Source organism: Phyllostomus discolor, chromosome 7 (genome assembly GCF_004126475.2).
Source record: "Phyllostomus discolor isolate MPI-MPIP mPhyDis1 chromosome 7, mPhyDis1.pri.v3, whole genome shotgun sequence".
Classification (NCBI taxonomy): domain Eukaryota; kingdom Metazoa; phylum Chordata; class Mammalia; order Chiroptera; family Phyllostomidae; genus Phyllostomus; species Phyllostomus discolor.
In genome coordinates this window covers 48,478,381-48,503,254 of record NC_040909.2, presented here as the reverse complement: position 1 = coordinate 48,503,254, position 24,874 = coordinate 48,478,381, and the positions used below count along the sequence as shown (strand labels likewise).

The following is a 24,874-nucleotide window of genomic DNA, read 5'->3' as shown; positions in this document are numbered from 1 at the left end:
TCCTTATTTGGAAGTCTAGACACAGAAGCAAATGATGGTTAACCTCCATTCAATCAATAAATACAAACTGAGTGTCTTTCATATTCAGATATCGGCTCTCCAGGAGTATAGGAATCAAAAGTCATCATAAACCATCTCCCATCCCTAATTATAAAGTAGTTCCCACTCAAACATCCCTAGCCAATTAATATTCTTGCTATGGGATTTGTATCTTTGGTCAATATCTCTCTGCTTGTCTAGTGTTGTAAATATTAGACAAGGCAGGTACAAGGCAAACAGATCATAAAGTCAATTGAAAATCCTGAGAAAGAGGCAAGATTTTGTGAAGTTCATGAAAGTGTTGCTGGAGATCGGCTCTAGTCACCAAGGAAGCCCTTAGCACATAAGAGCCTGTCAGAGGTAACATGTGAAGAAAGGAAAAATCACTGCAGACAATAAGAAAAATGCTTCCAAAGAGAGTGATTTCAAAAAGCAAGGGACCAATAGGAGTTCCTGGGAAAACTGATCCAACTCTACTGTCTTTGAGCTTCTGTGTGATTGTTCTCAGAAAATCAAATGTATGGTGAAAGATTCTATATTGTGATGTATTATAATTTTATCAGAAACATTATACAGTTGATTCTTAAACAATCTGGGTTTGAACTGTGCTGGTGCATTTATATGTGGATTTTTTAAAATAAATACTGTAAATGTATTTTCTCTTCTTATGAGTTTCTTTCTCTAGCTTACTTTATTGTAAGGATACATTATATAATATATATAACATACATTGTGTTATAATCACATATAATACATGTGTACATATGTAATACATAGGTACATATATAATACATATAACACACATTTTGTTAAAATCAACTGTTTACATTTTTGGTAAGTAACATTATTGGTTATTGATAGGCTTCTGGTCAACAGAAGCCTATCACTCATTTAATCTGTTTAGTTTGGGAGGAGCCAAAACTTATATGTGGACTTTTGACTGTTCGGGCGTGGTGCCTCTAAAACCCTGCATTGTTCAAGGGCCGATTGTGTTCCAGACTCAAAAAAGTTTATTTTTTGTTTGGAGAATTAGGGTACAATTGCAATTCTAACTCAAGTTTGTTAAATAGAATAAATGTATTTTTACAATTTCCTATCATTTAGAGACAAAATTTCAAAGAAATGTTCCCTTAGTTGCCGTGGGTCTTTGGTGTTTGCACATGGGGACCGCTGTGCTCTTTATCCTGACCAGCAGTCTCGGGGCAGGCTGGCCATTTGGAGACCCACTTCTCAAGCATCCCCACTCCCCTCACTCTCTTCTGGGGTGAAAGGAACAGAGAAGAGAGTCTAGAGCAGGAGAGAGGGATGTTTCAACTCAGGACTTGGAAAACCAAGCTGTAAAAATAGAAAGATGGCAAGCTTGGGGGAACACCATTTGAAAATTTTCACTCAAGACATTTTCCAGGAAACATGTGATCCTCTCTAATAATAATATTATTACTTAATAGAAATAACAATAATAATAACAGCAGAAGAATGACAGCTATAGGATGACCAATACAGTCCTTACTTGTCACACTGTCAAGTAGGGATTGCCCTCTCAGAGGAGAGGACTGAGGCTCAGAGATGTTACCCTCCCCAAGGTCACACAATGAACCAAGTAGAACATGAGTCCAGTGCTATGGGACTCTGAAGCCCACTACTTTCCCTGGACATAATTATGACCTGTTCATGGAAGGTTTTGCTTGTTTGGAAAAAAACAATCTTTTAGCATACATACAGCCAAGGACAGATCTTACCTGCCACATGTTGCCTGAGGATATGCAACAAATGGCAGAAAAAACAGCCAGATCAGTCAAGATACCAAGTGCTTAGTGTGTTATTATTATTACGGCTGAAGACAATTAAAAACAACAAAGGTGACTGATCTTTGGGGCCATTTTATAAAGCAGTATTGACCCCAATTGTAGGTCCCTGAGCTCCCCAAACACACTCTTCTTAAGTTAATATCTGAAACCAAAAGTCAGTCCAAATACAGCTGAGGGGATTTTTTTCTACAACCTTATCACTTGCTAAGGAACAATCTATGGAAGAAAAAGCCTATTATAGGCCAGAATCTAAAAGTGAACTTGATGATCCACTCCATATGGTCAGATTGGTCTGCATCCTACGCACTGATGATGAAAAGAGGAATGGGGGGTGCTGGCCAAGGCTCCTAGAGGACAACTTGCCTAAGCTTCCACTTGCTCCAAAGAACCTCACATCCACTCCAGCACAGTGGACATGTTCTCCTTGGTAAGGGCTGGGGAGTTGCATTTGCTCAGCTTATACTGAGTACCAATTGGCATTTACTTTTTGGACCATGCTTCCATTTAACATTCGTTTTAATTCATGTTTTCCTTGTTAGATTAGGATTCCCTGACAGGGACTGGTAGCAGAGAAGATGCCATACTGTACTTGTTTATAAGTGTGAATTTCAAGGTTACATATATTATTAATAGACTGGCCACACTATTAAGCAAAAACAGATACTGCCAATGTTGCGATTTACAGGTCATGGAGAAAAGCACAGATCAAAAGGAAGGATGCTGGGTCATGGATGCAGAGGGGGGTCACCAACTCTGATGAGTGGTGTTAAGTTTTCATGGGCAATACTTTTATGTTAGGTAAATTTAGTCACCATGATGACTTTCTGAACAGACACCCCCACCAATGACTACTTGGATTGAATTTTTATTGGGAAATGCAGTGGAGTGAAATAAGCTCACTGGAATTAGGTGAGCAGGATACTGGGCTATAGACTAGTTGGCACAGAATTAGCCAGATCCCAGTCTGGCCAATTGTTTCCTCTGTGTCTCTTTACAATACATAATGTTCAACTGACTTCTCCATACTCTCCCATCAGTAAAAGGAAATGGAGTAGATATTTTCTCAGCTTTCCCTCACTAGGCTACTTTCCCCCCAAATTAAGGCAACATCTTGGGACGTGTCTGCCCATCACCCTGTCCACAGGTAGACAGACAGGCTGAAATTGGAGAAATTAGGAGCTCTAAGTTTTGACAGATATTGTGAGCACCTACTCTACGGCCTTCTTTGACAAAACATCTAGGGATGAGGTTGTTTGAAAAATACAAAGATAAAGACAAGGAGGAGGGAGAGAGGCAGAGAGAAGTTTTTTTTTTTCAAGATATCTTTCTTCAATTATTTGATGACACAATATTGCTCAGAGAAATCTGATTCCAGGGCACAAAGGCAGAACAGGCAGAACCTGAGGATAAAGCTCCAAACCAGTCCATGAAACTCAGGCAGTCACAAACAGTAAGGAGAGCTGGTGAGGCAGGGGACCTGGGGAGGAAGACAGAGCACCAAGCTTGTGTTAGCAGAAAGGTGGTATCAGTCCCCAGGGGGCTAAGATACTAGCTTGAGAATAAGAGATTCTGACATTTGCTATCAGTGTGAGTTTGAGCAAAGTCTGTTAACACTCTAAGTCTCAGCTTTCTTATCTGAAAGATGGAGATACCAGCACCTATTTCATAGGGTGTTGAGAAGATTAAGTGGGAGGGTGAGTGAAAATGCTGAGCCTGATGTAAAGTGCTGAGTGGATAGGAAGTCCTCCAAAAATCTGTGCTTACATGCATCAGCAAATAATGCTTATTGGTCACCTACTGTGTGCCATCAAGTATCCTGATGCTGCAAGTTTAGAGTTTCCCAGAAAGGAAAGTTGTTCCATAGTTTGTAACAAGAGGCTATTGAAGGTAGGTTAGTAGAGATTGGTTGCTTTTTGTTCTGTCTTTCGTTTGATGGGGCGGGAGGAGGGGGGACACTTTTGTTTGTTTTGATTGGTGCAGGCTGAGCAATGATCACGAAGAAGCCCAGTATTGTACTGCTTGTTGTTTTAATTTGTGGGGAGAAAGAAGAGAGGAAGGAAGAGGCAGAAGGGAAAAGGGAGAGAGCTGGGTTCTTACATCTGAGGGTGGGTCCTGGGTCTCTGCATCTCAGGCACATAAGGTGACACTTCTTATGTGATATTTCCCCAGGTTTCACAATCTGATCCCTAATATTTTGAGTATGGAACAGACTGACCCTTACATCAGATAACTTGATGCATCTTTTCATCATAGGTCAACTATCATATCAAAATACTGTCTTTTAAAGATAACTTAAATTTATTTTCAGTTACAGTTGACATACAGTATTTTATTAGTTTAGGCATATAGTATAGTGGTTAGACATTTATAAAATTTATGACATGATCATCACCCTGATAAACCTAGTACGCACATGGCACCATACACAGTTATTACAATATTATTGACTATGTTCCCTATGCTGTACTTTACATCCCTGTGACTATTCTGTAACTACCAATTTGTACATCTTAATCCCTTCACCTTTTTTACCCAGCCCACTGATCCCCATCCTATCTGGCAACCATCAGTTAATTCTCTGTATCTATGAGTTTGTTTCCATTTTGTTTGTTCAAAAATATTGTCTTTTGAAAAATGTATTGCAGAAAGGTCACTTTGAACAGAAGTGCCTGGTGGGAGTCACGTGTGCCTGTGCCCTCAGTAGCTATTCCACTGGCTGAGCTGGGGGTTCCAGAAATGGAGGTACCTAGCTACTTGACTTAGCCTCCCCCCAGCTTGTCATATTTCAAAGAGGCCTTTCAGATTCCAGAGGAAATGCCTAAAAGGTCTTATTCAGTCTAATCATGACTGTTAGTCTCTATTCCTTTGAACAAGAGAGGGTGGCAGCTGATTTTGAATATAGTTTTCTACCCTCTTGCTGCCTTCACACCTCCTCCAAATACCTCAGTAGGAGAGAAACTTCTCATCTTCTGCTCTCTTTGCAAAATACTGTGCCTTCATCAGGAGTTGGTAGGAAAATGAGTGGGAAAAGAGAATGAGAAGAGTAAGGAAACAATGGTTCCCATGGGGCAGACACACCAGAGGTGGGCATGGTCCTCCTTCTTCCCTTCTGTCTGAATGCCAACCTCATTTCCATAGACCACAATACCCTTTGCCACCTCAGCACCATACAAGGGGTGAGTTCTGCCTGTAAAGGGTGTCTCATGCTCTGAGCATTGTCTTCCATCTCATCTCCTTCTTTGTCTTCAGTTGACTTAAATGTTACTCCTCAGAGAAGCCTTCCCTGACCAGCCTATGTTAGTTTAACTCACAGCACTTATTGAATTGACAATCACAGACATGATCTCCCTCTGCTAAGCAGTGAGCTCCTAGAAGACAAGGGCCATTCTAACTCTGCTTCCCATTGACTTCCAGGGGTTAAGTGATACCAGACACATAAAATGGGCTCAGTAAACATGTTTCGAAGGAATGAAGGTAGATATAAGTATTGTCTCTGTGCTTTGAAGTTAACAGTCACCCTCAGTGGAATGGGGCTCCTTAAACATCTTCACTCAAACTCAGAGCCAGCCCCTCAAAGACACATGGCCCCAGGACTGCCTAGACCAACCAAAGATGTCTTTCTATAAGGTGGGATGACATCTGGTCATGCCAACTCCACCCACCAGTCCAGGGTACTTGTGAAGGCCCATGGAATCCACTGATGGGTGAGATAGAGGGGCTGGAATCGATTGGAGGCAAAGCATGGCAGATACATCTGAGGGAGTTGGGCCAGGTCTTCTGTGATGAGAAGAAGCCATAAGCATGTGACCTTAATAAGCCCCACCAGCTGTTTTTAATGGGGACCTGATCACTTGAGGGCAGTTAGGGAAAAGGAGGGACACGGCTGGTCTCAAAGGTTTAATTAAAAGTTATGAAAGGAGAATAACACATGGAAAGAGTCTGCTGAAATGTTGGAATGGGGCCTCAGCAGGAAGACAGGACTGGCTTTTCCATTGAAAGCTATGTCAATTGGCTGCCTGAAGCCAAAATTTAGAGTCAAAATGGAAATGGATGATAGTTTCAAAGTTCAAAATGAAACATTTGAGATCAGATCAAACATTCAGAAATCAGAGCAAAATCAATGCTTAATTTTCAAATTTTGTGAACCTTTACATGAAATTTGAATGGAGGGTTATCCCAATGGCTGCTAAAGATGATTGTTAGGGGTGAGGAAGACATCTCGCCTGTGCTTGCTGTGCCCAGGAGAAATCGTCAAGTGTCTAAAGTGCTTGTGCCACTGCTGACTGAGGTTTTAGATTCACGTGAGCCACTAGTCAAAGGGAAGAAAAACATCTGCAGACATTTTTGGCTTATAGTTAACATTTATTGAGTGCTTAGCATTTGCCTAGAGCTGTGCCATGCATTTTTCATATCTCATTCATTCCTCACCATTTACTCTGTGAGGAAACTGAGACATAGAGGTTCAGAAAATTGCCCAAGGTCTTGTAGCTTATTACTGTCAAAACTCATGATTTGAATCTATCCTAACTCCATAGTCTGCACTTTTAACTACCATGCTCTATCACCTGTGAAATCAGTCATTCAACAACAAACATATACTATATTTTTCTAAATGAGAATCCATTTCCACTTTAACAAAATGCTAATTTTAATTGTGAATTTGATGACTATTCTAGTTGTCATTTCCATTTTTAAAAAATATTTTTATTTATTTTTAGATATAGGGGAAAGGAGTGAGAAAGAGAGGGAGAGAAACATCAATGTGTGGTAGCCTCTTGTGTGTCCCCTACTGGGGACCTGGCCTACAACAAAGGTATGTGCCTTGACTGGGAATCAAACTGGCAACCCTTTGGTTCACAGACTGACACTCAATCCACTGAGCCACACCAGTCAAGGCTCCACTTGTTTTATATGTGAGGCTGCACAGAGGCTGGGTAGGTTGTAGAAAATTTACTGCCTTTGGCTTTATTAATCAAATTGTTTAACCAACCATCCATCTAGCATCCAAACAATAAACCAGTAACCAACTAACCAATGAATCAACCAGCAACCCATCCAATGAGCTAACCAACCAACCAAACAAATGAACAAACAACTATGGCTAACCAATCAACCAACCAAACAACTATGCAAATGACCATTCATCCCACCAGCCAGCCAACCATTCATTCAATCACCCAACTAACGAACCAGCTATCCTCCATTTTCTTACAACTAATTAAAATTAGTAACTGTACCTACTATACAAGTTAAAGGCTAAATTAATATTATTATTCAGCTGTGTTGTTTTGAGCTGAGCACTCCAATATGACAATACATGTCTCAAAGACAGAGAAGAGGTTTGAAGCCACTTGTCTGTCCTGTGAATGGCAGTCCCAAACTTACTAAAAGGGTGTTTGGTCATAAAACATCATCAGATGCTCTTTGCTATGGAAAATTTATTTTTTTTGACAGAAAAAGTTGGGCTTTTTCTGAAAAGCTGATTGTTTTGGTTTTACTCTTTGGATAATGACCCATTAACAATTATGATTTTTTTTTTAAACTGTTAGCCAGATCTTTGGGGACTGAGCATTGTATGATTTAACTTCCTCCTTTTACATCTGTTTTTCCCTTGCCTACTTTTTTGAAATATACTTCTAATCTATGTTTTCTGTTTGAGATTATTTTGGCTAGGATTTCTTTAATCCCTGTGGTAACCAGAAGGAATATAAGTATATGATTATTTATAAGTTCCAGTTTATGTATTGACTAATGTTTAGCTAACACAGGAGAGAAAGGCTACTGGAGTCACAGGGAAAGGCCACTGCCTGTCTGATTGCTCTGAAACATGGGGTAGAGGGTGTGTAGAGTTGAATTCTGTAAAAACATAAGTATAATAGACAGACTTATGGCGGTGGTACATTTTTTTTTCTACTGCTCATGTGTGGGATTTAAAATCCTCTGAGATGGGGGATGGTGGAGAAAAGGGAGAGAGGGAAAGGAAGATATAGGAGGGAAGCACTATGCTAGAATAAAAAATTTTGAATATTCAGCTCCTAGATGTTCAACTCGTTTAGTACATGAAATTAAGCAAATCATTTAATTTCTCTGATCCTCAGTTTCCCACCCTGCAAAACAGGATAACATTCATATGCATTTCACTGGGTTGTTCTGAGGACAAAAAGAGATAACACATGGGGGACAACCTTTCAGAATTGTAATGTGAGCTTCAAATGGCAGTAATTTGTATTTTTTTCCCTATAAAAGCCCAAAATTCTAATAGTGCTGTCTACAGGACATTTAAAGTACTATTTCTCTAGCTCTCGTAAGTTATCTGATTGGGGGAAGAAAATAAAAAAAGAACAAAGCAATTATCCCTGGGTGTTCTGGAGATTGGTCCAGATCAATCTGGTGGCTCTGGCTCTGTTTACAGCAGCAGTCCCTCTGTGAGAAGGTACCCTGTGTCCCCTCTCCTTGACCAGGACAGAAGCAGGGCCAGGAGGCCTCCTTACCTCATCATCGCAGCTGATGGAGCATTTGCCATCCAGAGAGGCGCACTGTGGGTGGGAGAAAGCAAGGGGAAATGTGTTACTTTGACATCCCAGGATCTGCTGTGTCTCCACTTTGTTACTCATGGACAAGCTGCAAAAGTCCTTGCTTGTTATACAAATAGCAAATTTCATCTAAATGGAATACCCTAAGATGAGACTGCCTGCCCTCTCAAAGATCAATACCAACTCCAAGTAGTGATATAAAAGGTAATGTTAGGGAGGACCTGGCTCTTTTTCATCTTTATTTATGTCATCTGTTTTAATTTATGTTGTTATTCAATACTGGTATCTTTTTAAGAACTCAAAATGTTTGAGTAATGAGAAATATAATTATGTAATTATTTATTTTTAAATTAATTAATTGCCAGTGACTTTTTAAAAATAAACTCCTGTCAGTGTTCTTAGTGTACAGTGTCCTAAAATATCTTCATTTAAGAAATGATTCCAACATTTAGAATGGAGACAACTTATGTGTTGGCATTTCTGCTGGATTACTAAACAAATATCACTGAAATCACTCAGTACAGTGAGCACAGTACTAGGAAAGAAAACCCCAGATTCTCCAAGATAGAGGAGTGCTCTGATCTAGGAGGGTAGAAGCATGCATAGTGAAATCTAGTCACACAAAGGCCTTCAAAAGTGCAATTAGGAGATTCACAGATAAATAACCAGGCAAGAGAAGAGTAGAAAAAACCACTATGGAAATTCACAAAGGTCCTCAATAGTAAAAGAAAAACGTTATGCTTTAGAAGATCATTATCTTGGTCTCACAATTAAAACTGTAGGAGCAAATTCCCTGCTTTCCAGCATGTGGTGTCTAACATGCTGACAACCTTTTATTTTGCAGTGAAATGAAAGGTAATCTGAGCAGCTGGCAGTTCATTTTACAAACATTCATCAGAAATCTGGCACTTTCAGGCTCCGGGTACCCAAATGTTAACACCTGTATAATAACACTGCCGCTAACACGTCAAAGTGCTGATTATAACTTACCTGTCTGCTGGCAGTCCAGAACTTCCTTTGGAAAAATTCAAGTTTCATCTGAATGCCTACAGCTGGAAAAAAATTATAAATAAAACAAGGCATTAGAGATCCCTTTACACAATGTTTTAAGGTTATCACTGAAATTTATCTGTCATGGCGAGAAGCTGATATAAGCATATCAGATAAAAACATGTAAAAACAAAGTTTACAGTGATGTATACAACTAAGACATACTATCTTTTAGGTAAGGAGTTTTCAAGGTCACCTGTGCTAACAGGACTCTTGATACAGAGCAAATTGAGCCCAGTGCAGATGGTTCTTTAGAGACATGTTACTGGAGTATTTCTAAAATTCACATGCATATCAGGACACCCTTCCCCAACTCAAGCTAAAAACAGAAATGAAAAAAATATTTTGAATTTCACTGTTTCTTCAGAGTTCTCATTTAAGAAACTTGCATTTCTAAAATGTGTACTATACGTGTGTTACTGAAATATAAGATTTGAAAAGCACTTGTCATAAGGCTTGTATTTGGAAGTGAGACACAGTTTGTGTGCAGATAAACTAGGTAACTTACTCTAACTGACCCCCAGGATTCATATCTCAATGATCTTCCCTCCCAGGAACTCTGAGAAAATTCTGTTTGTCTATGGAAAGCTCCCTAAAGCAACAGAGAATGATAGTCCCAGTGAGAAAAACAAACAGAAAGGAAAGAAGAGAGAGGGGAGGAGAGTGGGAGGACTGGAGAAAAAAAGCAACAAAATTAGCTAAAGAACAAGGGAGGGGGCAGGGTGGAGGTAGGCAAAGGGGGCAAAAATGGGGGACATTTATAATAGTGTCAACAGTATAAAAACATAATAAAAATTTTAAAAGCTGACTTGAAACCGGGAAGTGGAATTTGGTAGAACCTCAGAACTATGACAGCAACACATTCTCAACATTTCTCTCCATAAAGCCCAGGCAAAGTAACTGTGCAAAGCATGTCAGAAAGTGCTCACATCAGGACAAAATCTCATCAGATGCTGAGAAAACTGTAGAGGAGTCTGAAAAGAAAGAATGAGACTCTGTCCTGGAAATACTGGACTCCCTGAGGGACACCATTTACTCCAGGGCAGTTGTGCAAACTTCAGTCTATTGCTCTCAAGCTTCTCAATTTTTGCCATATCTATATACCACCAGTATCACTATTTATCTTTCCATTCCTTTTTTAAAAAAAAAATTAAATACCTAAAATAACTTCAACCTAAGTAATATTATCTACCAAAAGAAATACACAATTACAGGACTTCTAGCCAAGACAGAGGTATAGGTAGACACATCGTACTTCCTTGCACAACCAAAAGAAAGACAACAACAATTTCAAACCAAAAAACAACCAGATCTGACAGAAAATTGAACTGTATGGAAGTCTGACAACCAAGGAGTTAAAGAAGACATATTCATCCAGACTGGTAGGAGGGGCAGAGATGGGCAGCCAGATGGAGAGGACTCGTGGCAAGGCAGCGGGTGGTGGACCTATGAGGCAGCAGATTGTGAACTGGGCAGTCCCATGTTCATGTACAGATAAACTGGGAGAAACAACTGGGGAGAGGAATGGTCTGCGCAAACCTGGGCCCCAGCGCAGAGAAATAAAGCATCAAACCACTGATTAAAAACACCTGTGGGGGTTGAGGCAGTGGGAGAAACTGCCAGCCTCACAGGAGAATTTGTTTAGAGAGACCCACAGGGTCCTAGAATGTACACAAACCCACCCACACAAGAATCAGCACCAGAAGGGCCCAATTTGCTTGTGGGAAGTGGGGGGAAGTGACTGAAATCCAACACAGAGCAGAGCAAGCACCATTGTTTCCTCTCAGACCCCTTCCCCACATACAGCATCACAACACAGCAATGTGGGTTGCCCTGCCTTGGTGAACAACTAAGGCTCCACCCCTCACTACATAATAGGTGCAACTAGACAAAAAAAAAATGGCCCAAACAAAAGAACAGATCAAAGCTCCAAAAAAATACAACTAAGTGATGAAAAGACAGCCAACCTATCAGATGCACAGTTCAAAACACTGGTAATCAGGATGCTCACAGAATTGGTTGAATTTGGCTGCAAATTAGATGGAAAAATGAAGTCTATGCTAAGTGAAATAAAAGAAAATGCACAGGAAACCAATGGTGATGGGAAGGAAACTGGGACTGAAATCAATGGTGTGGACCAGAAAAAAGAAAGAAACATCCAATCAGAAAAGAATGAAGAAACAAGAATTCAAAAAAATGAGGAGAGGCTTAGGAACCTCCAGGACATCTTTAAATGTTTCAACATCCAAATTATATGGGTACCAGAAGGAGAAGAGGAAGAGCAACCAGTGGAAAAGATATTTGAATAGATAATAAAGGAGAACTTCACCAATCTGGCAAAGGAAATAGACTTCCAGGAAGTCCAGGAAGCTCAGAGAGTCCCAAAGAAGTTGGACTCAAGGAACCACACACCAAGGCGTATCATCATTACATTACCCAAGATTAAAATTAAGGAGAGAATCCTAGAAGCAGCAAGAGAAAAGGAGACAGTTACTTACAAAAGACATCCCATAAGACTGTCAGCTGATTTCTCAAAAGAGACCTTGCAGGCAAGAAGGGGCTGGAAAGAAGTATTCCAAGTCATGAAAAGCAAAGACCTACATCCAAGATTGCTCTATCCAGCAAAGCTTTCATTTAGAATGGAAGGGCAGATAAAGTGCTTCTCAGATAAGGTCAAGTTAAAGGAGTTCATCATCACCAAGCCCTTATTATATGAAATGTTAAAGGGATTTATCTAAGAAAAAGAAGATAAAAAATATGAACAGTAAAATGACAGCAAACTCACAATCATTAACAACCACACCTAAAACAAAAACAAAAGCAAACTAAACAAACAACTAGAGCAGGAACAGAACCACAGAAATGGAGATCACATGGAGGGTTATTAACAGGGAAGTGGGAGGGGGAGAGAGGAGGAAAAGGTACAGAGAATAAGTAGCATAGATGGTAGGTAGAAAATAGACAGGGGGAGAGTAAGAATAGTATAGGAAATGTAGAAGCCAAAGAACTTATATGTACAACCCATAGACATGAACTAAAGGTGGGGAATGTGAATAGGAGGGGTGTGTAGGGCAGAGGGAAGGGAAGGGGGGGAAATGGGACAATTGTAATAGCATAATCAATAAATATATTTTTAAAAAGAAATATACAATTATAAAAGAAAGTTCACTTGGTACTCCTAAAATCTTGCAGGCCATCATGTTAGACTACCCCTCCTCCTTGGTGAATCATTACTGTGCTGGCTTCAGGAACCTGAAGATTCATGAAGCTCTTGGGCTCTTACTCTTACAATTATCAAGTATATTCCTACCTTCTAAAGACATTGCTTTAAAAAAAAATTTTAACTTGATTGATTTTAGAAAAAGGGAGAGAGAGAAACATTGATTTGTTGTTCCACTTATTGATGCATCCATTGGTTGATTCTTGTAGGTGCCCTGACTAGACATCAAACTTGCAACCTTGGGGAATGGAGATAATGCTCTAACTGACTGAACTACCCAGCCAGTGCCCAGACATTGGTGAAGGAAGCCCTGAGAGTCAGGTTTGACTAGGATGTGCATACTTAGAGAGACTCATCCTCTATCTTTGCACTTAGAATGTCAGACTCTAGGATAAGACTATGTAAAGCTAAGCATGGCTGCAGTGTGCAGAACAAAAAGTGTCTGAGATGAGCCATTTCAGCACTCTGGCTCATCCTGCTTTGCCTTAAGTGTTGCCTGCTCTCTGTACCAGAAGCTCTCCAAGGACAGGAACCTCCTCTTGCTCCCCATTGCATCCCTGCCCCCAGCAAGGTGCTAAGCACACAGATGAACAGTTGGTAAATACTGGCTTTCTTTTGAAACTTTCAGGTGATATTACAGTCAGTAGTTAGAGATAAAGATGGAGGAGTAACATTACCCAGATAAAGGTTTTTCAGTGGCAGTTCTCAACACATTAAAACAACCTGGAGACTTTTAAGCAAAATTACTGATGCCTTTGTGCCTCCCTGCTCTACACCAAGACCAGCTAAATCAAAATTTCTTGGAGTGGCATCTAGGCACAGGCAGTTTAAGAAAAGCACCACTGTTGATCCAAATGTGCACCAAGAGTCCAGCACATCTCTCTGCAGGCCTTAGTGCATTGACTATTGAGAACCTATCATGATGTCAAAAACAACACTAGCTGTCATTCCCAGGCCTAGAGAAAATATCAGAGGATACCTGAAGGGAGCTGACTCTGGAGCCTGAGGGCTGTTTAATGCAGTTTCAAGTAAATCTTGTCTTCCAACATGCCTGCCAGTCCTTATCTCTGTTGGGATGAGCCAACCAAGGAAGCTGTGAACCACAGTGTGGCTGAGCTTTGCTGCAGGCAGAGGGGAGCCAGCCCTGAGTTCTCAAGAAGGGGCTTGAATGAATATCTCAGGTGTGATCAAAGACAGGGAGGATGGAAGCAAACTGGCTTCTAAACAGAAGGCCTCAAAATTATTTTGAGATCCACTCAGTAGTATAAAAGAGGAGGGTCAAAGATGGGTTTGTCTCTATTTCCCTGTGCACCTCTCCCTGCAGCTTCCCTCCCACGTGGCTTTCCAGCCAGCCCTCCCCAGGCTGGCAGTCAGAGTAGTTCTGAGGCCACCTCCCAGGGCCAAGGTCAGCACCATGGCAGGCTTTGAGACTCTATAGGATGAAGGCAAAGAGTTCTCTGAAGGAATCATCCATGGTGACCTTTCCATGATGTTTCTGGCTCCAGCAGCCCAGAGCTGCCCCAGCCCACACATCATCAGAGTCTCTCCATGAGAGACCTGTACTCTGTCTAAGCACCCCTGCCATTCTAGATGGAGCCCTGTTTTCACCTCCCTAATGAAGCTAGTTGCTTCCTCCTGGGTGTTTATCCATCTCACATACTTGTAGCCTGCTATCATCTGCCCCTTTCAGTCTGTACCCCAGCTCCTCAGAGTGCTTTAATCTTTCCTCATGAGTCAGTCCCTCCATCCCATTAATCATGCAGGCTGCTTCTCTCTGATCTCACTCCAACAGGCTGCATCCTCTCCCTGGTCCTGATGCCCTAAACTAGGCACCGCTTCCCTTGCTTCTCACCACCCCCTTGAGGGGGCCATGAGGTCGATGACAGTGGTCTGCCAGACAGTCTTGATAGCTATGGGTCCTTTCCATTTGACCGAGCTCTGTCTTTGCTCCCTGACCCTCAACATTCTCCAGCAACGCTGGCCCCTGCCTTCCCACAGCATATCTGGGTTTGTAGCATTTTTTACCTACAAGTTAATATACTTCTCTATGATCAAGAGACTCACAAGTCCATTGGTGGGTCAACTTCATGCCTATTTGTTCAGTGGACTCCTCCAAGCCAAGCTCCAAGCTTGATACTAAGGGGAATGAGAGCACACCCTCCTTCAGTGTGTCATTTGGAAGTAGCCATATGGTAAAAGGGACATCAGAGGCATAAACAGAGCACTGTGGAGCTTAGAGGGTGTGGCAGCTTTGACCAGGAAATGGACAAGAGCTTTATGTTAGGTAAGGCACAAGATCCATCTCATAGGAATAGTAAGAACAGAAGAAAAGATGGTAATTCAAGTGTAGAAACAGCACAGACAAAAAGATAACTTTTAAAAGACCCTGTGTCTTCTGAGGTTTTAAAGAATGGGAGCTGAGGGACATGGTTGGTTGGCTGAGGTGAAATGGCAAGAAGTCTTGACCAAGGCATCTGAACAGTATCCTGGAGGCCAGGGGTTGGTTCAAGGGCCAATCCACCCTCTCTGTGTGAGTGGACTTCTATCAGAACACAGCCATGTGCACTGGTTTACTCACAAGGCAGAGGTGAGTTGTTGACACAGAGACTGAGTGGCCTACAAAGCCTAAAATACTTACTATTTGGCCCTCTACATAAAAAGTTTGCTGACTCTTGTTGTAGGGCCTGAGAAGCCACTGAGCAATCTTTAAGTAGAGAAGTGGCAGGGCATCAGATTTGTTTTGTAGAAAGCCCACGATGAAAGCTTGAAGAGGATGATGCACTAGAGAAATGGCCCGGGTAGAGGGAGATGAGGAGAATTAGATGAGTTTTTGGCAGCCACAACTACTTGAGACATTTTAGTTAATTATCTTAGCATTTAAAAAAGAAGATGTAAATTTAAAAAAAAAAACAAATACCAAAAAAGCCAGACTAAAAACTCCCCACCACAAACAAACAAAAATGCTTAAGTACATCTTGGCCAGCTCTGTTCCTACTTCTGTGCCACACCCACCCCCCTTCCATAGAGCTTCCACAAACAGAACTTTATCTTCCTTTCATTGTTTTTCTTTGTTTTTTCCACATTTATTCCTTTTCTCAATTTTTTTATTGTTATTCTATTACAGTTTTCCCAATGTTCCCCCTTTGCCTTCCTCCACCCATCCCCCCCACAATCAATTCCCAGACTGTTGTCCATGACTGTGTGTCCTTCATACATGCTTCTGTCTAGTCCCTTCCCCTTATTTCCACCATTATCTCCCTCCCCCTCCCCTCTAGTCACTTCAGCAAGTCCCAGTCTCTTCCTCCTCCCCATTCCAAATGGAACCTGAGATGTTTGTCATGCTTGTCTGTTTTGTTCTTTCAACAACATTTCAAGCCATAACAGTATATTCCAATTTAAGTCAATCTTGCTAATTTAATAAGGAAAACAAAGACAAAAAATGCTTTAGTGAAACCCAGTCCCAAAGAGAATGCAGAAAATAAAAACACCATCCCTGGGTTTGAAATTTTTAGATAGTCTAGCAAAATCATCAACATGTTTCTCCTGGAGTTGGGGGTGCTCCTTACTTCCATTTCATTATGAACACTCCCAGGTTTTCTGCTGTGAACCTTCAACAAAAGGACAAAGACACGGTCTCATTTTCCTTTTGGTGGTACCTCACTCATCTCCCAGGAGCAGAATAGACCCTTTAGATTCTCTCCAACATTCTAGTATATTTTGGGTGAGCCTCTTAGGGCAGTGACCACAAGACGCTGTGATGGTCTTCAGAAACCACCAAAACAACGGAATCATCGTTATGAGAAATGCCTTCCCTAAGAACCTCAGAGCCTTTCACAAGAAATATTCAGGTGTCTGGAGCACTGCCTCTCTTTTGGTTATCCGGAAGCCTGTGCCTGAAGCTCACCTCAATACTGTAAGAGAGCCAGAGAGCAGATTTTCAGCTCTGCAGTACAGACCTTCCAGAAGGTATCTAACTTCCAGACTTCCACTTTCTCCAAATTTCTAACTTCCTTCCTGCCTACTACTACCCTTCCTTCCTTCCTCCCATGTTTATCAGAAACCCAGAAGGTGCTAGATGGTGAAGACATAAGATGAAGACATGAGGGATGCAACAGCCAGGGTTGGAGCCTGGGGAGGGCAGTCACATTATTGAGGAGAGGGCCACACTTCAGCATCCTCAGAGATAATGGAGATGGGCACAGAGCATCATCCAAGCACCAAAACAGAGAGAGCATTACATTTGTGAGATGGTGCTTGAATTAGGACTCACAACTGACATCAATCAAATGCTCTGGTCCTATGCTGCCCAAATTGGTGGCCACTAGTTACATGTGGCTACATAAATGAAAATGAAATAAAATTAATAATTTAGTTCCTGAGTTGCAGTAGTCACATTTTAAGTGCTCAATAGCTGCATCCACTGGACATGTAGTGTAATGTTTTCACTGCAATGGAGAGTTGCATTGGACAGTGATCATGATAATAGGAGGGACAGAGAGTGACAGTGACAGAGAGAGGAACTGGACACTGGTGCTTTTTAAAGACTGAAGGTAAGTCTCCATGGTGCCCACTTCATGAAGGTGGAAGAAATAAGGATGACTTAGGTATGAGAATTTAGATCAGAAAAAAATGTCCATGTGTGAAGACCTGGATTTGTGAGGGGAAGTTGGTAATTAGTTTGAGAGAAACCCAAAGAAATCAATGCAATATGCTCAATGTGGCTACCACCCCCAAGATTTATTTATTTTGCTTTAGAAAATTTGAGAAAACAAATTACATTTCCAGTGCTATTATATTCAAATGCATTCAAGATGAAATCATGCATGCATCTCATATCAGGTTAATAGACATGCTTTCGAATGTAATCTGAGACTCACCAAAGAACAATGTTACATGTAAAATTAGAAATAAAATAACTTTTTCATATTGTATTCATTTAGAAATAATTTTCTGTGGGCTTGGCCCCCAGTTGCAATATACCCCTAGGAGCACAAATCCGGTTTGTAAAATAGCGCTAACCATGCCTGGCACACAAGTTCACACAAACACCACTGCTCCCATTCACCAGTCCCCTGGCCACGGGACCTTGGCACGGGCACATGGACAGCTCATGCAGGAGAAAGAGAAACCGTGCTGCCATCATCGACAAGTTTTAACCAGGAACATTTTTTTTTCTTTACCAAGTTTTTAACCCTTTTTCTAAGGCTGTTGCTGTATGCCCTTGGGTATGTCAATTCACTTGTCTCTCTGTCCAAAGAGAGTCACACTAGCTTTCACTTCTAAACAGAACTTTTGTGGGATGCAGATAAATGATACCAAATAAAATGTTTATTAGGATACTCTAAAGACTTGATAGTGTTGTCAACACTCATGTTATGATTTGTTCCTAGAACATTTATCCTTTTTCTTGTATTTTACTAGCAACTAAAATTGCATGCCAATAAATTCAGGCTGAACAGAAAATTCATCCATGATAAAGCCATACTGCCCAGTACTGGCAATGTTCTCAGGGTGTAATATTGTGGGTAAGCCCTCATTAAATTATGAGAATGAAGAAGGAGAAAAAGGATGATGTGAGCACTGGTAAAATGGGGCAGAAAACAGAAGACTGTTATCTGCCAGCTGCAAAAGCTTTTGGAATGGGTTTTTTCCCCTCCAGGACCAAGGAAAGGTATGCTACACCATTCAAACTCTGTCACCTAAAACGTCTCCTGAAACTGTTATCATTACATGCATTCAGGACAAGGCTAGATGGGTCAGCGTAGAGAATCAAGAGGGTTATTACTGGCATCATCAGCTCCATGGGCTCATCAGCAGCCTACCTGGCTGCAAAGCTTCTTATCTGGCTGGCTACAGCTGGCAGCATGTGGACTATGACTTCATGCCAGTGCACAGGCAGAGAAACAGATCCCAGAGCTGCCCTGAGGTGGTCTGGCCCAGAAACAGGAGTGTTTTCTAACAATCCATGGGAAGAGATATGGTAGAAAACTTTATCTTTATTGGAGATAATAAATCTATAATAAATTAATAAATAAAATACCTGCTAAGGATTTTCTACATATTTCATTATATAGGAGTGGAGCAAGTTTTCTTAAAATCCAAATTCTACAAATACATACTAGTCATACTTCATGCAGAAAATGAGCTCCTTGCTGACCGTATTTCTCAAGCAGGATAGTGGCTATTCTTTAGAATAGGGTTAATATCTCCCACCCTGTCCTCGGTCCCCCTTTGACAGAGTCCCTGAATTTTCATTCCTTTGTGCACAATGGCAAGGACTGCTAGCAGTGATAGTAACAAGGCCTGGCATATTTAGATTCCAACTTGCCTTAATTAACGGTCAACTGTAATAGCTGTTAGCCAAGCCACATTTGTTTAAATGTTTCTTCTGTTTGTTTTAAAAACAGTTAATTGCAAGTAGAACTAACAATGCATCTGAATGTCACTCTTTTGGAATATTTCACGATTAACTGGGAGTTTGGAAAAAGGCCACTGTTCTGGAGCATTGAGGAAAAGAACTCTAACCGTCCTTACATCAAATATAAGCCCATTCCAGAGGTCTGCTAATGTCCAGGATAAATGACTTACCACATGAATAACAATTTAAAACTGTAATGTGAATTATGACATAGCTCATCTGTTAAATATTTCATGTGAAGACTTTAATGAATTGCATGATGGAATGTTGGACAAAAAAAGACAACTGAAATCCTGGGACTAATTTGGGCGAAATTGAGAACAGAGTACCCTTGCGAAGATGAGGGGGAAGAAAAGGCAGCTATACTCAAGTCCCCCTGGGTGTCAGACTGGCAAGTCACAAGGCTTTCTTAAAGATTATAGGGGAGGGAGAATGATCAGCAACAACATTTTAAAAAAATATTTAGATCAAAGCAATATTCATTTGTTATAATCTTGGGAAAGCCTGAACATTAATCTCCAAGGTATGCCATTATTTCAAAAATTAGGAGGGAAAAACATTCTTACAGCAGTAGACTCACCTTATAGTTTAGCCTATGTTGGGTGAAGAAATGCAATTACAAAAGGGGAGGAGGTATTTTAAATATAACCCCCAACTGATCGCATATTTCACTTCTGAAGTATTCCCTGTGGTATGGGGGTGGTGGTGGTAATCTTTCTTATACATGCTTTTAAGTAACAAAGAGCTACATGATATATGTCTGTGGCGAGAGAGAGGGAGGGGAAACAGGTCTCATTATCACTTGATTGACAACGCGATAGCAGAAGATTTTCTTTGAAGACTCAGAGCTTCCGAGACCTATTTTAATCTGAGACCCACCCACTGTCTGGAATTGGCTTCTGGGAATGTGCGTAGGAAGACCTGATCCATCTGCCCACACGTTTCTTTCATAATCACTTTGTTTTTGTCCTGTCAGAGCTCCTTGGGAGCAGTCACCTTTGGTAAAGTATAATAAATGACAATTATGAATGTTTCCTCCATTTGGGTTCTAATTATTTGACAGAATCAATGTTGAAAAGAATTAGCAGGGCCGTGGACTGGAATAATAATTTTCTTTTCACCCCTGAGGTAATCTGGAAGCATTTTTCCAGACTTCATCTGCAGAAACCTATATTCCCTCAGCTTTCTGAGGCCAGAGGAGTTGGCATCGAAAAGTTTTTGTCAGGTCATTTTATGCTCACAAAACTCTTCAAACAATATTATTTCAATAAAGTTTTCAAGCCAATGCATTTTTAGAATCAATTCCTGTCCTTTCAACCTTTCAGAATAAAACATTTAAGCCTCAGGCTTCATTGTATTTTAATCAGGGTTATACCAATCAATGTCCATTAAGAAAATTATAAGCTTCGAAATTATAGTTCCCCAGTTAACAATTTCTTATTAGGTCACCACCTAATAACAGTAACCAAAGAGATTATAACAAAATCAAGGGTCAGATTTCCAAACATTTCAAAATCCGTAATAGAATGGTCACATGTATTTGCCAAACACCTCTGCACTAGATGTGGCAGTATTAACTGCCAAGCAGCACTAAAATATACATGTGGGTGGCTCACAGAGCTGGGGGAAGTGTCCAGCTCCTCAATTCTACAGCTCATGTTCCAGGGCACACAAAAGGAAAGGGACTTATCTGAGCATGCTCAGCTCATCTGAGGGGGCCACAGCTCCCAAACTCCAATTCCTCCAGTTCTAGGTGGGAACTGCGGTGAATGAGAAGCTACTCTGTGCCAGTGTAAAGGGAGCATGTCCGCTCAACTCAGCCAATGCCTTGTGGGAACATGACCTGGGTCTTGCAAGATATTCTAATGTCTCAGGAGAAGCTGAAAATGCAGATTTAATATATAGATAATTCAGTAAAAAATTCATAGCACTCTCAGAGGGTTGCCTGATACAATATTTCTAATTTGCTACATCTGGCAACCCTACACTGAGGATCACACAGCATGCCCAGGCAATGACCTGAAGGGACATCTGATGCAAATTTAACACTGAGCACATGCAGAGAGCTTGTGTACCACAGCTATGTATCAACTCTGGGAACCATGGCCACCATCATCAATATGACTCTATTATTTGTTCCAGAAAATTCTTGTCTAGAATGATAAGACTATAAACAAGTAAAAATACTCCATGATTTACTTGAGCAACTTCTCCCAAATCAATTTAGTTGAACAGTAGACCACTTGGGACAACAGATGGCTCAACTAGGAAAACTGCCCACTTATCAAACCACTCTTGATTTATCAAGACTTGTGAATTCCACCATTCTTAAAGGAGCCAAATCTCAATCAGATTCTCACAATGAGAGGGCAGTTTGAACCCCAGGACTCTAACCACACCTGTCTGACCTCCCCTTCCTAGGGTGCCACTCAGCCCCTGTCATTGTGGTACTTTGCCTCACTGCTGTAGGGAATAAACCTGACTTTGCTAGGTCTACAGAATATTCTGATGACCTTCTTTCTTGTCAACAGTCAAGACTGCTTTATTTTTCTTCAAAGCATTTGTCAATATTTGGCATTAAATTATATTATATATTGTTCAGTGTATTTCATTCTCTCAGAAGCTGTTTACAGCTGTATTCCCTGCATGCAGAAAAGTGCCCAGCTCCAGCAGGCATTTGTGAATATGTGTCAGACAAAGGGGTAGACGATGGAGAAGCCAGCATTCTTAGTTTTCTCTCTCAGGAGACCTCTCTTTGCCATCCAAGTGGCATGGGCTTTGTCCCATGCAAATGGAGAGCCACAGAAAGGTTCTCAGCAAGGAATGGGTGTGAGAAGTGAACAGATCTGTGCTTTGGAAATACCTTCACATAAAGGTGGGGGGACTGCATTGCTTTGTGTGAGGGGGACTGGTTAGGAATTGGGAGCATTCATACAGTCATGTGAGAAGTGACAAACTCATTGGGCATGGGTACCAGGGATGGGATGGAGAGGTATGGTCTTATTTCTAAGTGGGGTCTGGAACCCTGCATTTTGCCATCAGCATATCAATCCATTCTATACCTTGCCAGAGACTACTGATTCCCCAACCTCAAGGCTCTACTATTTTGGTTTAATGAATTTCAACATTTTGATTTTGCTTGCAAATGAATTATTTCATGAAACCTGTTTGTGTGCTCACTAGACTCATCTCAGAATTATATAAGACATATTCCATGATAAAATTTATTTTACAAATTGGGTCATAAGAATTATAACACATAACAAATAATAGTAGCATTGATAATAATATTAATTAATATCATTTATTAAACCCAGTACTATGTGCCAGAATACCTGCTAGAGATTTTATATACTTTATAGCCAACCCTTAGAATACTGTGCAAGGAGGACAGTACCCCCAGCCACACTTTACATAATGAGAAGACCAAGGATCAGAGAAGTGAGGGACAAGCCTAAAATATCTTTACTAGGAAGTGATTGTCACCCTTATTTTTACCTCATAGAGTGAAGTCAAAGAGGTTTCCACAACTATGAGTTCTAGCAAGCTCTCCATGTTTTTTTCTTTTCTTCTCCCCCCACACCCCCATCAGATAAAATGCAGACTGAGGGGTTTCAGGATAAGTTATGCATCATTCTCTATTTAAACAATCAAGAATATCTGTACCAATTATAAGAATATTCAAATTGCCCCTGTCTTTTTCTGATACTGATCACTGATTTGTTTAGGTGATTGGACCATTATCTTAAGATGACTCTGAGAACACATTGCCTTTTCCACAAGTAGAGATAAGGAAGTATTCAATAAAGAGTCAGGGCATACAGGGTGAGAAGGAACTCATAAGGACCCAGGGACTAGGTGAAGAGGGAGAGTAAAGAGGGCATTTTAAGCTACATGCAAAATCTCAACCTGGGAAAGAACTTGGAGAGTCTGAGAACTCCAAGAAAGAACTTGGAGAGTCTGAGGACCACCAGCAAGCCTGAAGAAAGAGAAGAAGCTGCACTGCCCTAGTCTTTGTAGACAATGACCAGAACCTAACGAGGAGGTTGGAACAAAAAGTGGCAACTCCTTTGGCGACAGCTCATCACAAGTGGAATTGCCCTCTTGATGGTGAGTCAATAAGACCACTTGTCCTAATGTCTCCCCAGTGTCTCCATTTCAAATGACCACAAAAACGACAACAACAGAACCAAGCAAGGGAAGACCACATGCTGATGAGTGTGCACAGGCAGCAAGGCAGCCTGCTAGGGCAAGTCCAATGTGCCACTGGGCCAGGTTCCCTCTGGCTATCTAGAGACCCATTTTTAAGTCCAACATCTGGGTGGCAGATGTGTCCAGCTACAGAAGACCTGGCCCAAGGCAGATCCTCCCAGAACAGCTGCACGCAAGGTGATTATAAGCAGGGAGGGAATGTGACGGTAGAAGCATTAATGAGAGGGGCAGACAGCATTTTGGAGTAATCAAGCAAGTTTTTTCTCCAACCTCTTGGAATTTTAGGAGCTTGGAATATTTGGGAATCAGTTTTGGAGTGAAGGATACCAGTTTTGTCCTGTAAATTAATCAGGCAGATGCTGAAGATGGAAAAGCTATCTTCTGTCATTAAGTGACTGCTCCCAAACATGTGCTTGGCAACACCAGAGCCTCTCATCTGGGTTCCTGAATAGGCTTTCAGAGGCTGCACTGGACAGGTCCCTGTGCATGTTCAGGGTGGCTGTCAGGGCGGGGCAGGCGCTTCCTTTTCTAATTGGGCAGTTCAAATCTTTTGCTCAAGGCCCACACCCTCTCCGTAGACAGAGGCTTCAGTGGTGAGCCAGGCTGCCTGGTCTGTATGGTCCTTGATTCAGACCTTTATCCTTTCCACAAAGGCTCCTGAGTGCCCAGCAGGCTCTCAATAAACACTGCACGAATGAATGAACGAGCAAAGGCCTTGCACTCCAGGCACTAGGCTGTTAATCAGTTGCTTCTCATGCTTTCTGAGGGATAACAATTTGAAACACAATTGTTACCAACATTCTGCCCAGATTTTACTGGCATCCCTGACTCATCTCCACTCCCTCAGCTCTAGCATTGCATGCTCAGGGCATCAGGGAAGGGAGGGCACTGGGGAATTCAGAGGAACTCAGAGAACAAAGGAGGGAATTCTGAATTTTTAAGTCTCAAAAGTTAAGGACCCCCCAGGAATCTCAGAACTGGAGGGATGACTGAGGACCTGAGTCAGTTCTTACCCTCTTCACTCTACCTCCAGCCCCCTAAAAAGACTGCACAGGAAAGATGGTCTGACCGGAAAAAGAAGAGAATCCAGGAAAGCCAAAGTGATGCCTGGCTGAGGGATAGACCTGCAGGTGTCTACCTCCCTGCTGCTATCCTGGGTTTAAAGCCAAGGCCAGAGTGTTTGGGTATGGGGAGGGCACTCCCAGAGCAGAGGGGAGTACCCCAGTACACACCCTCTCCCTGGCAGGCCTGAGAAGCTGCAGGACACTGGAGCTTGGCCTCCTCCAGCTCTGTTGGTGCTGGGACAGACAGCCTAGTGGAGGCCTGGGACAGACAGACACCCAGTGAAGGCTCCATGAAGGCTTGTCAGAGTGAGGCCTGGGGATGGCCAACTGGCCTATGCACAAGGATTGGTGACAGAGGAACAGAGTGGACTGGGTGACTCAGAAAATGCCTGCATGATTCGAAGATCAAATGCCTGCTCCCACCCTTCAGCCTCAGGTAGGCCCTGGGCAAGGAGAGGAGATACACTAGATTCACCAAATGTTTTCTCCCACTGGGATAACTGAGGCCTATGAGAGAAATTAATTTTAAT

The 24,874-nt window shown here is 41.6% G+C and overlaps 1 protein-coding gene across 1 annotated transcript in view; it reads right to left on the bottom strand.

The window, feature by feature from the left end:
* The window catches only part of CACNA2D3 (calcium voltage-gated channel auxiliary subunit alpha2delta 3), an 867,352-nt gene that overhangs the window by 91,684 nt on the left and 750,794 nt on the right, over positions 1 to 24,874 (bottom strand). Inside the window, 2 exon segments of the mRNA XM_028518873.2 lie at positions 8,339 to 8,383; positions 9,371 to 9,432. Coding sequence (XP_028374674.1) covers positions 8,339 to 8,383; positions 9,371 to 9,432 — 107 coding nt within the window.